The sequence below is a fragment of the Balaenoptera borealis genome (genome assembly GCF_965194805.1).
Source record: "Balaenoptera borealis genome assembly, chromosome: 19".
NCBI classification, from domain to species: Eukaryota; Metazoa; Chordata; class Mammalia; order Artiodactyla; family Balaenopteridae; genus Balaenoptera; species Balaenoptera borealis.
Window position 1 is genome coordinate 2323442 of NC_138878.1, and position 14232 is coordinate 2337673.

Genomic DNA, 14232 nt, shown 5'->3' on the forward strand with positions numbered 1-14232 from the left:
ACTTTCAATCCTGCAGCTCCTGTCGCCTGCCTAATCCCAGAAACACCCCGTAGACCATCTTTACATGCATTCCTGGGAGATCATTTCCTTCTTCTCCAGAAGATGCGTCATGATATCAGTTAAGAAGAATGAACTCAACCCAGCGGCTCTCTGGGGCTAACTCTGACCCAGGGTCTGCTGCCTCTGGGCTTTCTGAGTAAGCAGGCCCACCCCAGCATACCTTGCCTCAGGCCACCCAGTCTTTCCCTCCCCTGCAGGAAGCCTGTGGGTGGGCTCCCTCCCATCGGGCTGCCAGAATGGGGAGGCTCCTCCCCAAGATTTTAACCCTTTCTTGTAATGGAAGGGCCAGGGAGGCAGTGTCTTCTCTCGTCCACAGCTGCGGTGGACCCCAGCCTCTCTCCTGGAGGCGGGTAAGAGGCCAGCTTCCCCAGATCTGCAGGAAATGGTCCACTTGCTTGGTGCATGCAAGCCCTCAGTAGATGCCAGCTGAATAGATGCTTCCCCGAAGGAGCAGGCTGTCCACGCCGGGACCTCCCAGTGCCCTGGGCATGCAGTGGCTATCTGCTGATGTTGCCCACTCTGCACCCATCTCCCCTTTGTTCCCCTTCAAGGAATCACCTTCCCTCCACCCCTGGTCCACTTGACTGCAGGAGCATAGGACCTGGACTCAGCAGTGAGAACACCCTTTCCACCCTTTCTGACCACAGTGACTGATTCGGAGATGTCGTATGACCCAAATGTATCTAGTGAGGGCCCTCCAGGAGTCTTCTGCTGGAACACTGCAAAGGAGACGCTCCCTTTGTCTTGGGATTGTCAAGCTGTGGTGATTTGGACGTGAGGCTGCCTGAAGCTCCTTGCCATCCCTGAGGGAGAACCTACCCAAAATGAAACCCGGAGCAGAGGAAAACAGCAGAGGGGAGGAGGGAGACCAGGACCTGGGGGCACTGTGTGAACCTCCTGGTCCATATTAACTGCAGCACAGACTCTCTAGTTAGGAGAAGCAAGTAATCCCCTGATTGGCATGAGCCAGCTTGAGATGGGCCTCAAGTCTTAATTAATATAGGTCACAGGTTGAGGGGTGCTTAAAAATCTACTTAAAATTGCTTACAAGTCATTTAAAACCAGAAGTTCATAATGATAGCAACAACAGTCACAATAGATGGCATTCACTGCAGGCTTCATTGTATGCCAGAAATTATACAAAGGATTTTAAATATTTTTCCTGAGTAAATCACTAAAACTATTCTGTGCTGTGCACACTATTCCTATCTCTATCATCACCATCACCACCGACATTATCATCACCATCATCGTCATCACTATCATCCTCATAATCAGCATCTTCATCACCATCCCCACGCCCATCATCACCATCATCATCTCCAAGATCAAGCTTTGCATACTCCCAGAAAGAAGCATGCATTCTATTTAAACCCTCTGCTCCTTTGCTCTGACAGCCTTTTTAGCCTGATGACCTCTTTTCATGTGGGAGGTGGTAGAGGGAGTGGGTCCAGACTGGGTCTCTAGGATTAGGCTGCCTGGGTTCGCCTGTTAGGTATCAGCCGTGTCTCCTGGGCAGGTGGTTTAGCTTCCCCAGGTCTTGATGAGCTTGTCTGTGCCATGGGAATGATAACAGGATTCTACTCCGAGTGTAGATGTTGACTTTCACATTTTCGAATCTGTTGTGCACAGCTGTGCCTTTCCCTATTTCTCTATAATCAAACTTCTCTCTTGAGATCCCGTTTCCACTGAGTGCTGGAAGATCCAATGTGCCGGTTCCAAGGAACTCAGTCACACCGAGTTTAAGACTCTCATGTTGGAGAGTCAGTTTCCTCTGCATCCCTTCTCTTCTCTTTCCCAAGGGGATCTAAGTTCATGCCAGGGCTTATGTGTCCTTTTAGCATAAGGGGTGGGCACCTGGTCCGTGTGTCATTCTCTGTCCTTGTTGGCTTTTCCTAAATGTAACTGCTGAGGGATTTTGAAAATTGAGGTGACGTTCACATTACACAAAATTAACCATCTTAAAGTGTTAAATTCAGTGGAATTTTGTACATTCAACGTTGTACAGTCATCACCTCTATCTAGTTCTGAAACGCTTTTGTCACCCCAAAAGGAGACCCAGTACCTTTAAAGAGTCACTCCCTGTTTCCTCCTAGACCCTCTAGATCTCCAGCCCCAGTGCCCTTTCCCCCCCTCCTACAGCAGCTGGCCTGGAGCCTGTACCTCTAGCCACCACTCCATCTTGCTGTCCTGGTACCCCCATGCCAATGACTATCATAGCACATACCCCCACTCCCTCCCCTTTCCCCTAGCACTTGGTTCATAGCTCTGATTAAAATTTCAGGAAAGGATTTTCATCCCCACGGGTTTTGCTTAGAGAAGAAAGGCTTTTAAAACCTCGTTAGCCTCTCTCTAATTCCCCTCAGTCAGCAAGGGGAGACCACACATCCCTGGGGAACTAGCACATTCTCGGAGGTGATCTAATTTGACTGTCTCAGCAACCTTGCAAGCAGGAAAGGATTTCTGTACCCACTTTGCAGACTAGAAAATGAGGCTCAAAAAGTGAAATGGCTTGCTCAAAGCCTCCCAGCGAGGAATACTGATCATAAATAATGTTTATTGAGTGCCTACCATGGGCTAATGCTGTTGTAAGGATTGGTGTTCACGTATCTATTTATGTAGTGAGCATTATCCCCATTTCACTGATGAGGATATTTGAGGCACTGTGAGGGTGGGTGATGCCCCTGGGGTCTGACTGCTACAAAGTGCAGACCCTTCTCTCCTAACTTAAATGTCAGCCGATGGATCACTCTTGGGAGGGTGGGGTGTTGAGACACCATGGAGAAGTTCAGTTTTATTTTAGGTGCTAAGCTTAGCATCCAAATGTAATTTAAATTCCCGTGTGGAGCCCTCGGCTGGGTTCCTGCTTTGAAAGAACGTTGAAAGTCGATTCCTGAATGTTTGGTGAACATAACTGACACAGAGGGAAAGATGCATCTGGTCTGGCTAATAAACTGGGACTCTAACTGGTTCTGAATTTTGTGGCAATATTATGTATTTTTATTTCCTAGCAAAATTGTACTCTGGCAAGCTGGCGAAATGCAGCATTCCGAATCTTATGATTTGAGGCTTTTTACACCGGACTCCTGCTCTTGGTTTCCTAGGGAGCATGTGAGTGGGTGTCTCAGAGGTCTACTTAGTGAGACCCACCAACTCTGAGGTGCAGAGTACTTGCTTGCCCAGGCTCCCCTGACGCTGAAGCGACCCTGGAAATTGGAGAATCATCACTCCTCCAACAAAAATGCAGTGTGCGTGTGCTGTGTATTGGGTCCTGGTGTATAGAGTGGAGGTAAGATGACCAGGATTCTGCTTTCCTGGTGCTTGCATTCTCGTCTGGAAGAGAACGACGGCCTAGAGAGGACAGAGACGATCCAAGTAGTGACAAATGCCTGGTGGAATTCAACAGGACACTGTGATGCAAAGTGACTGGGGTAGGAGTTTACTTTGGATGGGAAAGTGCCTCTGAGGAGGTGGCATTTTGCAAGAAAACTTCTGGGACAGGAAGGAAACAGCTGTGAGAGCCTGAGAAGAGCATCCACAGAAAGAGGGAACAGAATGTGTGAAGCACTATGACGTGGGAAAGAGCTTGTCCTGTTATCCCCATTTTACAGATGAGGACACTGAGACTCAGAGAGGTGAGGCAGTGAGGTCCAGGCTTGGACTTAGGTTTTCTGTTTCCAAATCCAGGGCATTCTATTTGACCTCAGGCTGCCTTGCTGTTGGTCTGAACCGCAAGTTCTGTGGTCCAGATGCAGCCCTGCTGAAGGCTTTAACCTTCATGGGGTTCAGTCTGAGGGTTACAGACCACTCCTCAAAGGGCACTGAGGAAGGGGGAGGGGTTATTTGGTCAGAACTGGCATCCTTTCTCATAGACAGGGGACTAAAACTACTGAGGGTGTTTGTACATTAAGGTTTTTCATCTCATTGCGTGAAATTGTGTTGTCCCCTGGGCCCTGGGGACACTCTTCCAATCAGGGTGAAGACAGCAGTTTTTTCCAACTCAACATCCCTTTCTTTTCCCGGCCACTCAAGCGGAGGCACCGCCCAAGGGTTGTTTAGACAAACACGGGGATGGAACTTCTGGCTCTGACAGTGATGGGGAGGGGCCAGGAATACAGATGTCCTGCAGTGCATGTGGTCAGTCTGTACATCGAGACCCATCTCACCACCGTGGCGGGCTGAGGACAAGTGATGTGTGGGGATTTACCCCAAAGTCTGCCTTTGAAGCACGTTTGCTGCAGACTTGGAGTCTCGGAGCCGCCTTGGGATTAACAGTGCCCTGGCTGAGAACTCACAATCGCAGGAGGGAGCGAAGCCCTGAGACCTCTGGTCAGGCTCAAATTTCCTGTTTCTGGTAGAACTTCCCCCTCACCGGGTTTGCTTGGGTTTCTCCTCCATGCCGTTAAGATTCCTTGGGCTGTATAATTATTACCTCAGTCTAGGTTCAGGACTAAATGGTCTGAGTGGGAGAATCATGGTTATGCGATTTCCAACAAATGTGAATTTTCTCCATTTCGCACGGGGAGGATCTGTCCCCCTTCCCTGCACACCAACCGATGCAGAGCCAGGGTCCTACTGCTCTGATTGGAGTCACGTGGTTTGGGAGACGTTTTTCTTCATTAGCACAGGGTCTAGGGTGGGGGGCCACAGAGCTCTAACACCCATCACTCCTTCCTACCTTTTTATTTTTTAAGTTAACATATGCTAAAATTGACTTTCTCTTTGTTGTATGGTCCTATGAGTATTAACGCATGTATAGATTTGTGTCATCATCATCGCAATCAAGATACAGGGCAGCTGCACCACTCCAAAAATCTCCCTCATGTACCCCTGCGCAGTCACACCCTCCCCTCATCACCAGCCCCTGGAAACTCCTGGTCAGTCCCCATCACGATAGTTTTGTCCTCTCCAGAGTGTCGTATCAGTGGAATCATAGAGAATGGAACCTTAGAGCCTGGCTTATTTCACTCAGCACAATGCCTTTGAGATCCAGCCAAGCTGTTGCATGTATCAACGGCTCCTCTTTTTTCTTTCTGAGTGGTATTCCATGGTTTGGATGGACCGTGATTTGTTTATCATTCGCCAGTTGAAGGACTTTTGGATTGTTTCCAGATTTTGGCGATTATGAACGAAGCTGCTGTTAACATTTGTGTACAGGTTTTTGTGTAAACATGTCTTTATTTCTCTTGGGTAAATACCGGGAGTGAGACTGCTGGGTCATATGGTAGGTGAATGTTCAAGTTTTTAAGTAACTGCCAAACTGTTTTCCAGAGTGGATCCATCACTGTACATTTCCACCAGCAAAGGATGAGAGTTCCCACTTTTGTGCATCTTCACCAGCACTCGGCATTGTGAGTATTTTTAGTTTTAACTATTTTAGTGAGTGTGTAGTGGTATCTCATCATGATCTTGATTTGCATTTCCCTGATGGCTAATGATGTTAGACTTCTTGTCATGTGTTTATTTGTTATCCGTGTACCCTCTTTGGCTAAGTATCAGTTACAGCCTTTTGTTCATTTTTAGTTGGGGTGTTTGTTTTCTGCCTGTTGAGTTAAAAAAAAAAATCTTTGAGTGTAATTGACATACAAGGAACTGCATACATTTAAATCATAGACTCTGATGTTTTGACATACATATCCAACTATGAAACCTTTACCAAAATCAAAATAATGAAAATGTCATTGGTACTCCCTCTCCCCCAAAGTTTCCTAGTGTCCTTTGTGATTCCTCTCACCCTCCCCTTACCTCATTCTCAGGCAACTCCTGATCCGCTTTCTGTCACATGGCAATATGAATTTCCTAGATTTATATTAAGTGTTTGCTTTTTGACTGGCTTACTTCACTCAGCATGATTATTTCAAGATTGGTGCATGTTGTAGCATGCATCAGTAATTCTTTCTTTTTATCATTGATTAATATTCCAATGTATGAATTTATCATAGTTTTTCCTTTCATCTACTGATGAATATTTATGTTGTTTCCAGCTGGGGGCTATTACAAATAAAGCTGCTGTTAACATTTGTGTATATGTCTTTGTGTGGACATGTGTTTTCCTTTCTCTCAGGAAAATACCTAGGGGTGGTATTGTTGGATCATATCGTAGATGAATGTTTACATTTTTGAGAAACTGCCAGATTATTTTCCAGAGTGGTTGCATCATTTTACATTCCCACCAGCAGTGTAGGAGAGTTCCAGTTTCTCCATGTTCTTGCCAATACTTGGTGTGGTTAGACTTTTTATTTTAGCCATCCTGTGAATAGGGAGAGTTTTATTTCTTTCTTTCTGATTTGTATGCCGTTTTTTAAAAAATTTAATTAATTAACTAATTAATTTGGTTGCACCAGGTCTTAGTTGTGGCAGGAGGGCTCCTTAGTTGTGGCATGCGAGCTCTTAGTTGCAGCATACATGTGGGATCTAGTTCCCTGACCAGGGATCGAACCTGGGCCCCCTGCATTGGGAGCGTGGAGTCTTAACCATGGTGCCACCAGGGAAGTCCCTGTATGCCTTTTTTAAAATTGAAGTAAAGTGAAGTAAAGTTGATTTATGTTGTGTTAGTTTCAGGTGTACAGAAAAGTGATTCAGTTTTATATATATATTCTTTTTCAGATTATTTTCCCTTATAGGTTATTACAAAATATTGCGTATGGTTCCCTATGCTATACGGTAGGTGCTTGTTGGTTATCTGTTTTATATATAGTAGTATGTTAATCCCAAATTCCTAATTTATTACCCCTCTTTTCCCCTTTGGTAACCATAAGTTTGTTTTCTATGTCTTTGGGTCTATTTCTGTTTTGTAAATAAGTTCACTTGTATCGTTTTGTTAGATTCCACATATAAGTGATACCATATGGTATTTGTCTTTCTCTGTCTGACTTACTTCACTTAGTATGACAATCTCTAGGTCCCTCCGTGTTGCTGCAAATGACATTATTTCATTCTTTTTTATGACTGAGTAATATTCCATTGTATATATATAAAACATATTCTTTATCCATTCATCTGTCTATGGACATTTAGGTTGCTTCCATGTCTTGGCTATTGCAGATAGTGCTGCAATGAATACTGGGGTGCATGTATCTTTTTGAATTATAGTTTTCTCTGGATATATGCCCAGGAGTGGGATTGCTGGATCATACAGTAACTCTATTTTTAGTTTTTTAAGGAGCCTCCATGCTGTTCTCAATAGTGGCTGTACCAATTTACATTCCCACCAACAGTGTAGGAGGGTTGCTTTTTCTCCACCCGATTTGTGTATCTTTTATTGCTTTGTCTTGTCTTATTGCACTGGCTGAGATTTCCAGGATGATGTTCAACATGAGTGTTGAGAATAGATATTCTTGCCTAATTCCCAATCTTAGGAGAAAAGTGTTCTCTCTTTCATCATCATAAGTATGATACTGACTGTAGGAATTTTTTTCTTTTTTGGTAGATTCCCTTTATTAGATTGAGGCAGTTCTCTTGTATTTCTAGTTTTTAGAGAGTTTTAAAAAAATCATTGGTGGATATTGAATTTTGTCAAATGATTTGTCTGTATCAATTCACGTGATCGTATGGATTTTCTTTAGACTGTTAATATGGTAGATTACACTGATTAATTTTTGAATAGTGAACTAGCCTTGCATTCCTGGGGTAAACTATACTAGGTTGTGGTGTATTATTCCTTCTATATATTGATAGATTCAATTTTCTAGTATTTTGTTAAGGATTTTTGTGCTTATGTTCATGAAACATATTGGTCTGTATATGTTCATGAAAGATATTGGTTTGTAGCTTTTTAAATTTTTTAGCTTGTACTATCTTTGGTTTTGGTATCAGGGTTTTGGTTTTGGTATCAGGTACCAGCCTCATAAAATTAATTGGTAAGCATTTCCTCCTTTCCTCTTTCTGGAAGAAATTGTGTAGAATGGTGTTATTTCTTCTTTAAGTGTTTGGTAGAATTCATCAGTTTAACTACCTGGACCTGGAGACTTCTTTTTTAAAAGATCTTAAACTATGAATTCAATTTTTAAAAATGGTTATCAAACTATTCATATTATCTATTTCATCTTGGGTGAATTTTGTTAGTTTCTAGTTTTTGTAGAATTTTCCCATTTAATCTAAATTGTCAAATGTATTGGCATAGAGTTGTTTATAGTATTCCTGTATTGCACTGTTGATGTTTGAGGGTCTGTAATGATACGCTTTCTTGTGTTCCTGGTATTAATAACTTGTGTCTTCTTTTTTTATTTGTCTTTCTTGCTAGAGTTTTATCAATTTTATTATTTTGAAAAACCAGTGTTTCATTTCACTGATTTTTCCCTATTATTTTTCTCTTTTCAATTTCATTTATTTCTATTGTTTATTATATATTTTTTCTGCTTACTTTGGTTTATTTTGCTCTTCTAGTTTCTAATGATGGAAACTTAGATCATTGGGTTAAGCCCTTTCTTCTTTCTTAACATAAGCATTTAATGATAAAAATTTCTCTCTCAGCACTGCTTTAGCTGGATTCCGCAAGTTTTGTTACATCGTAGTTTCATTCTCATTCAATTAAAAATATTTTCTAATTTTCCTTGAGAACTCTTTGACTTATCAATTATTTAGATATGTTTTAGTTTTCAAGTTTTTGGATATTTTCCTGTTATCATTCTGTAATCGATTTCTAGTTTAATTTCATTATTATCAGAAAACATACTTTGTATGGTTTCAGTTCTTGTAAATTTGTTAAGGTTTGTTTTATGACCCAGGAAGTGGTTGTTGATCTTTGTGTTCTGTGTGCACTTGAAGAAAAACGTGCATTTTGCTATTGGTGGTGTTTTATAAATTAGATCCAATTGCTTGATGGTGTTGTCAGTTCATCTATATCCTTGCTAATTTCGTCTATTTGTTTCCTTGAACAAAGAGATGAGTGTTGAACTCTCTAACTATAATTGTGGATTTGTTTCTCCTTTTAGTTCTGTTGGGTTTTGCTTCATTGTTTTCCTATAAGTAATGTGTTGTTTTTCTCTGGCTGCATTCAAGATTTTTTCCTTTGTCTTCTGCTTTGATTATTTTGATGATAATGTATCTAGGCATGGGTTTCTTTGAGTGTCTCCTTTTGGGGATTCACTGAGCTTGAATCTGTAGGTTTGGCTTTTTGATAAATTTGAGAAGTTTTCAGCTATTATTTTCTTAGATATTTTTCTGCACTGCATTTTTTCTTTCTCCTTTCCTTCTGGGATTCCTAGGACATGAATGTTAGACCTTCTGGTTCCGGTCCATGAGTTCCTGTTCATTTGTTTTTTCTGTTCTTAGAATTCTTTTGCTTTCCTTTTTTTTTGTTGTTGTTCAAATTGGATAATTTCTAATAATCTGTCCTCATACTCAATGATTCGTTCCTCTGCTATCTCGATATTGTTATTGAGCCCATCCAGCTTTAACATTTTGGTTATTGTACTTTTGAGTTCTAAAATTTCAATTTGCTTCTTCTTTATATTCTCTTTCTTTGCTGAGACTTCCTATCCTTCCATTCAGTTTAAGAGTGTTTGCCCTTACTTCCTGGAGCATTTTTATAATAGCTAGTTCTAAGTCTTTCTGATTGTTCTAACATCTGCATCATACAGGTATGGGGGTCTGGTCCTTGTCTTCGATGGTAAAAGTTGAGATTTTCCTGTTTTTTCGTATGCTAAGTCACTTTCATTTGTATTCCAGACATTTTGAATATTATATTATGAGGCTCTAGGTCTTGTTTAAATGCCACAGAGGACTTTGCTAGTTTTGTTTGATTGGGCAATTGACCTGTTCAGGCAGCAAGTTCCCACCAGCCTCCTGCCAGCTGTGGTCTTGACGGCAGGTCAGTTTCCAAAAGCTCTGCCATGCTGGTCAGAGCTGCCCTGTGTGTGCACCACCCAGTGGCCAGTCTTGGATCTGGATGATGGTTTGTTCTGTGTTCAGTTCTCAAAGTCTTAGGTATGCTGTTCAGGGTCAGGCACGTGCACATGCACGCAGCTTAGGGGTGAGCCCAGGAGCTCATGCATAGCTTTAAAGGGTCCCTTTCCTTGCCTCCTCCCACTCTGTGGGCTCCTTAGTGATTTCTGGTTCCCTGGACTCGCTGTGGGTCCTCCATTCAGAGAGCTGGGACTTTAGTTACTCTGCTCTGCTGCACACAGTTGATAGCTGTGCCCGCATCCAGATTGGGAGACAGAGACGGGACCACAGCTTTTCTGATCAGTAAGGAAGGTTCTGCTTCCTCTCAAGTAGGGGCCATGGGTCACTGCTGTGGCTGCTGTCATTCCCTATGCCCTGGGAATGTCCGAGAACTGAGTGCAAGAGAACAGAAGAAAATAAAAATTGAAACAAGATTTCCCTGCTGTGTCCCTTCCCCCTTCTGGAGGGCTTGTGTTCTCCCCAGACCTGTCCCTCGGTCTCTCTGTCTCTCCCTGAGCCTGGTACCTGTGTCCAGGTTTGAGGCCATTGTGAGCCCATACAGGGGATATTGGGGGAAAAAATGGGAGACTTTGTGCTAGTTTGGTGATATTTTGAAATTTTCTCTCATCTGCCTGCTCTTCACTATCCACGGGCCTTGCATGGCTGCCCTGCATGTTCTGTGCACAAGACACTGAATCACCACGAGGACCCTCCTGTTGACCTTTTGTAGCCATGCCGCCCTCCTTCCTGCCCCATCCTCCACCCCTTCTCTACCCCCTGGCAACCACTAACCTTTCTCTCTTTCTAAAATTCTGTCATTTCAAAAATGTCATATATATGTAATCATTCAGTATATAACCTTGGGACTGGCTCTTTTTCACCCAGAAAAATTCCCTGGAGGTCCATCCAGGTGTTGTTCATTCCTTTCTCTTGCTGAGTGGTATTCCATGGTGAGGGTGTACCACAGTTTGTCCATCTACCTGTTTGAGGATGCCTGGGCTGGTTCTACCTTTTGGCTGTTGCAAATAAAGCTGCTGTGAACATGAGTGGAAAGACTTGTACTTGGACCTATTCGAATTTCTCTGGGATAAATGTCCAGAAGTGCACAGACCTAAGTGGCAAATATTATCATTCTTTCTACATTAGAGGTGAGGGAGCTGAGGTTAGGGGAGATGACCTGACCAAGAGCACTCAGTGAATAGGTAACAGGTCAGACTGGTGGCCGGGGCTGTCCGATTGGGCAGCTGAACCCTTAGTGGCCACTTATCATCTACCCCATGCCTGTCTTAGCCCAGATCCGGCCTGAGGGGAGGCAGGCGATGCAGAGCCTCTGCCATGGATGGCTGTAGCTCCCATCAGGATCTTCCTCTCCATCTCGGCTCTGGTCATCATCCTGCGTGCTTCTCTCATTCAATTTGCAACTCAAAAGTCCCCTTCTCTGAGAAGCCCCCCTGATTATTCCAGCTCAAGGACCGCCAGGCATGTGGAAGGTGGGGGGGCCCATTTCAATTATGTCCACAGTGCTGATCGACCCGTCCTGCTTATTTGTGGACCTGCCTTTGTCTCCCTTCCCCCATGAAATGGTGGGTTCTTTGAGGGCTGGGTCTCCATTTGCTGTTGTGTCCCTGGGGCTTAGTGCAGTGCCTGGCACACAGTAGGTGCTTAATAATGAGGCAGACCTCATTTTGCTGTGCTTCGCTTTATTGTACTTTGCAGATAATGCATTTTTACAAATTGAAGATTTGTAGCAACTCTGCATCATGCAAGTCTGTGGGCACCATTTTTCCAACAGCATTTGTTCACTTCGTGTCTCTGTGTCACATTTTGGTAAATCTTGCAATATTTCAAACTTTCTCACTGTTATCATATTTTGTTACAGTGATCTGTGATGAATGACCTTTGATGTTACCATTGCAAAAAAATTATGTCTTGCTGAAGGCTCAGAGGATGGGTAGCATTTTTTAGCAATAAAGTATTTTTTAATTAAGGTTTCCACATTTTTTAAGACGTAATGCTATTGCACACTTAATAGACTACAGTATAGTGTATACATATCTTTTATATGAATGGGAAACCAAAGCATTTGTGTGACTCGCTTTATTGTGATATGCTCTTTACTGTGATTGCCTGGACCCGAACCTGCAGCATCTCTGAGGTGAGCCTGTACTGACCGACAAAGTGGTTTAGAGAGATGAGTTCTGATGTTGTGAAGGCTGGATGGGCTGCTCTGGGGCTCTGAGAGGGTTATTGCTGAGAATGATCCCGAGAATGAACTTTTAGTAATACGGATCCACGGATGAGGCTCAGGGTTCCCAGGAACCACTCTGTGTGCACAGAGGTGTGTGCGTTTTTTTCTGGTTGGACTAGCCTTTGCTGAAATCGGATGCTCTGTGGTGTTTGTGAGTCCCCCACGGTCAATACATCTGCATTTTAACCCTATCTCATCATTTTTGAGCCCCCCTTCTTATTGTCCCCTTTGGTCATTTTCACCTCAAAGTTTTGAGAAGTAATTTTCTGCAGAAATTGCACTAATTGAAGGCCCTTTGGCTTCCAAAGGGTCCATTCTCTGTAGTAGTTGAGCCTGTGTAATTGGGCTTCATCCTCAGTCAGTGCATCATCCTCAGTCACATCTGTTGCTAATGGTCTTGGAGGGATAACAAACCAGGGGATCTCTCATTTGGGTCTGAAAGGGGTCCACGGCACAGGGATGCTGTCAAGCTCTGAGGGGGCTTTAATCCGAGAGGTGGGGAGGAAGCCTCCCTTTACAAGACCAATTTAATCAACAAAAACGAACAGAATGGGACGTGTCAGTTTGTTGGGAAGTTACAGGAGTTAGTGCTGGCCTGAGAGTTTGGGTGGCCTCTTGTTTGCTAGTTGGACAAACGCTTTGCGGTCAGAGTAGGCCATGCTCTGCTGCAGTGAGAAACAGCCCTGAACAGCCAGTGACTGAGGATGACAAGTGTCGATTTCTTGCTGGTACAGAGTTGACTGTGGGTGGAGGTGGCTCCCAGGACAGCTGCCCTCTGTGAATTTGCTTAACGTCCAGGCTGCCTGGATCTAGAGGCACCTCCAGATCAGTACGTGTGTCCATGATGCCAAGGCTGGGTGAGGGAGGGCAGAAGAGTGCAAGGGCGGAACGCCTCTGCCCAGGAGGGGCAGTGCCACTTTCACTCCCGTTTTCTTGGCCGACACAGGTCCTGTGGCCACACTTGACCTCAAGGCAGTTCTGGCTATTGTTGGCGGTAGCGATGCCCACCTGCAAAGCTCTGCTGAATGCCAGGGTAGCTCACAGGCCTGGGTTCGGATCCAGGCTCTGCCACGCTGTTGATTTTGTGCCATGTGAGCTGTTGACCTGCATGCTTCCTTTCCTCACTGGAGGGCTCCGGTGGGACGGAATGAGTTAATCCAAGCACGGCACTCAGAACAGAGCACCGCCCCACCCCCGCCCCCCCGCCGCCACCCCGCCACTGCATGTGCTCAGGAAATGTGAGCCGTAAGAATTCGTACTGAGACAGCAAAGGTAAAACAAGGGGAATTTGTTGGGTCCTGGGAGGGGCAGGTGGGAGATGCCAGCTGCTTCAGGACTGTCTCCCACTCCCATTTCTGTTTCTGGGGTTTATTCTCCCAGGACAATGTGTGACTGCAGCCTTGTTACCACAGAACAATCTTGTGCGGACGCCATGGAGAAACCCCAGGGGATACATGATCGCTTCATCACGTGCCCGTCCCTCATCCATCACGATGGCTGGTGGGCAGAGTCCTGTAATTGGCAACACCATCACCTGTCCGGGAGGGGCCACTCCCTGAGGAAGGGTGGTGGGTTGGAAGAAAGGGGAGAAGAGGCGCTTGGCCGCTAAGGGCACCCCGGACTTGGTGGATTTTGCTTAGCTCATGGGCCTGCCTCCTACTGGTGGCTCTCGTGGACCCTCCATCTTGTCGGAAGGGCCCCGAGGAAGGGTGGTGCTCTCCCTGGTCACCTCATCCCACCTCTGCCTTGCAGATGTAGACTCAGACCCCAGCCTGCCCTTGCAAGCTGTAAAGGGGATGGTTAGAGCCCGGCCCAGACATCCATGACCATGTGGGGCCCAGGCGTGGTGCTGTAGCCCCTCATCCCAGACCCGCCCAGCTGGGCTTCGGGTCAGGGCCGGGGCTGATGGAGCTTCTCTCGGAATCCGTGCTGTCAGGCCCACACCCGGTACCTGCTGAGCCCAGGAGGGGAGGGTGAGGTGTGCAGTCCCTCCCACCCAACCACCCGCAGCCGTCCGGCCCGTGGTTAGGTCAGACCTC

At 44.9% G+C, this 14232-nt stretch overlaps 1 protein-coding gene across 6 annotated transcripts in view; it reads left to right on the forward strand.

The window, feature by feature from the left end:
• LOC309616381 (uncharacterized protein C16orf95 homolog) overlaps positions 1-14232 on the forward strand; it is a 515949-nt gene that overhangs the window by 80539 nt on the left and 421178 nt on the right. For all 6 annotated transcript variants that reach the window (XM_082366941.1, XM_082366942.1, XM_082366943.1 and 3 more), the window contains exon 4: positions 5332-5411. In XM_082366941.1, the coding sequence (XP_082223067.1) occupies positions 5332-5411 (80 nt within the window). The remainder of the gene's footprint in view (positions 1-5331; positions 5412-14232) is intronic.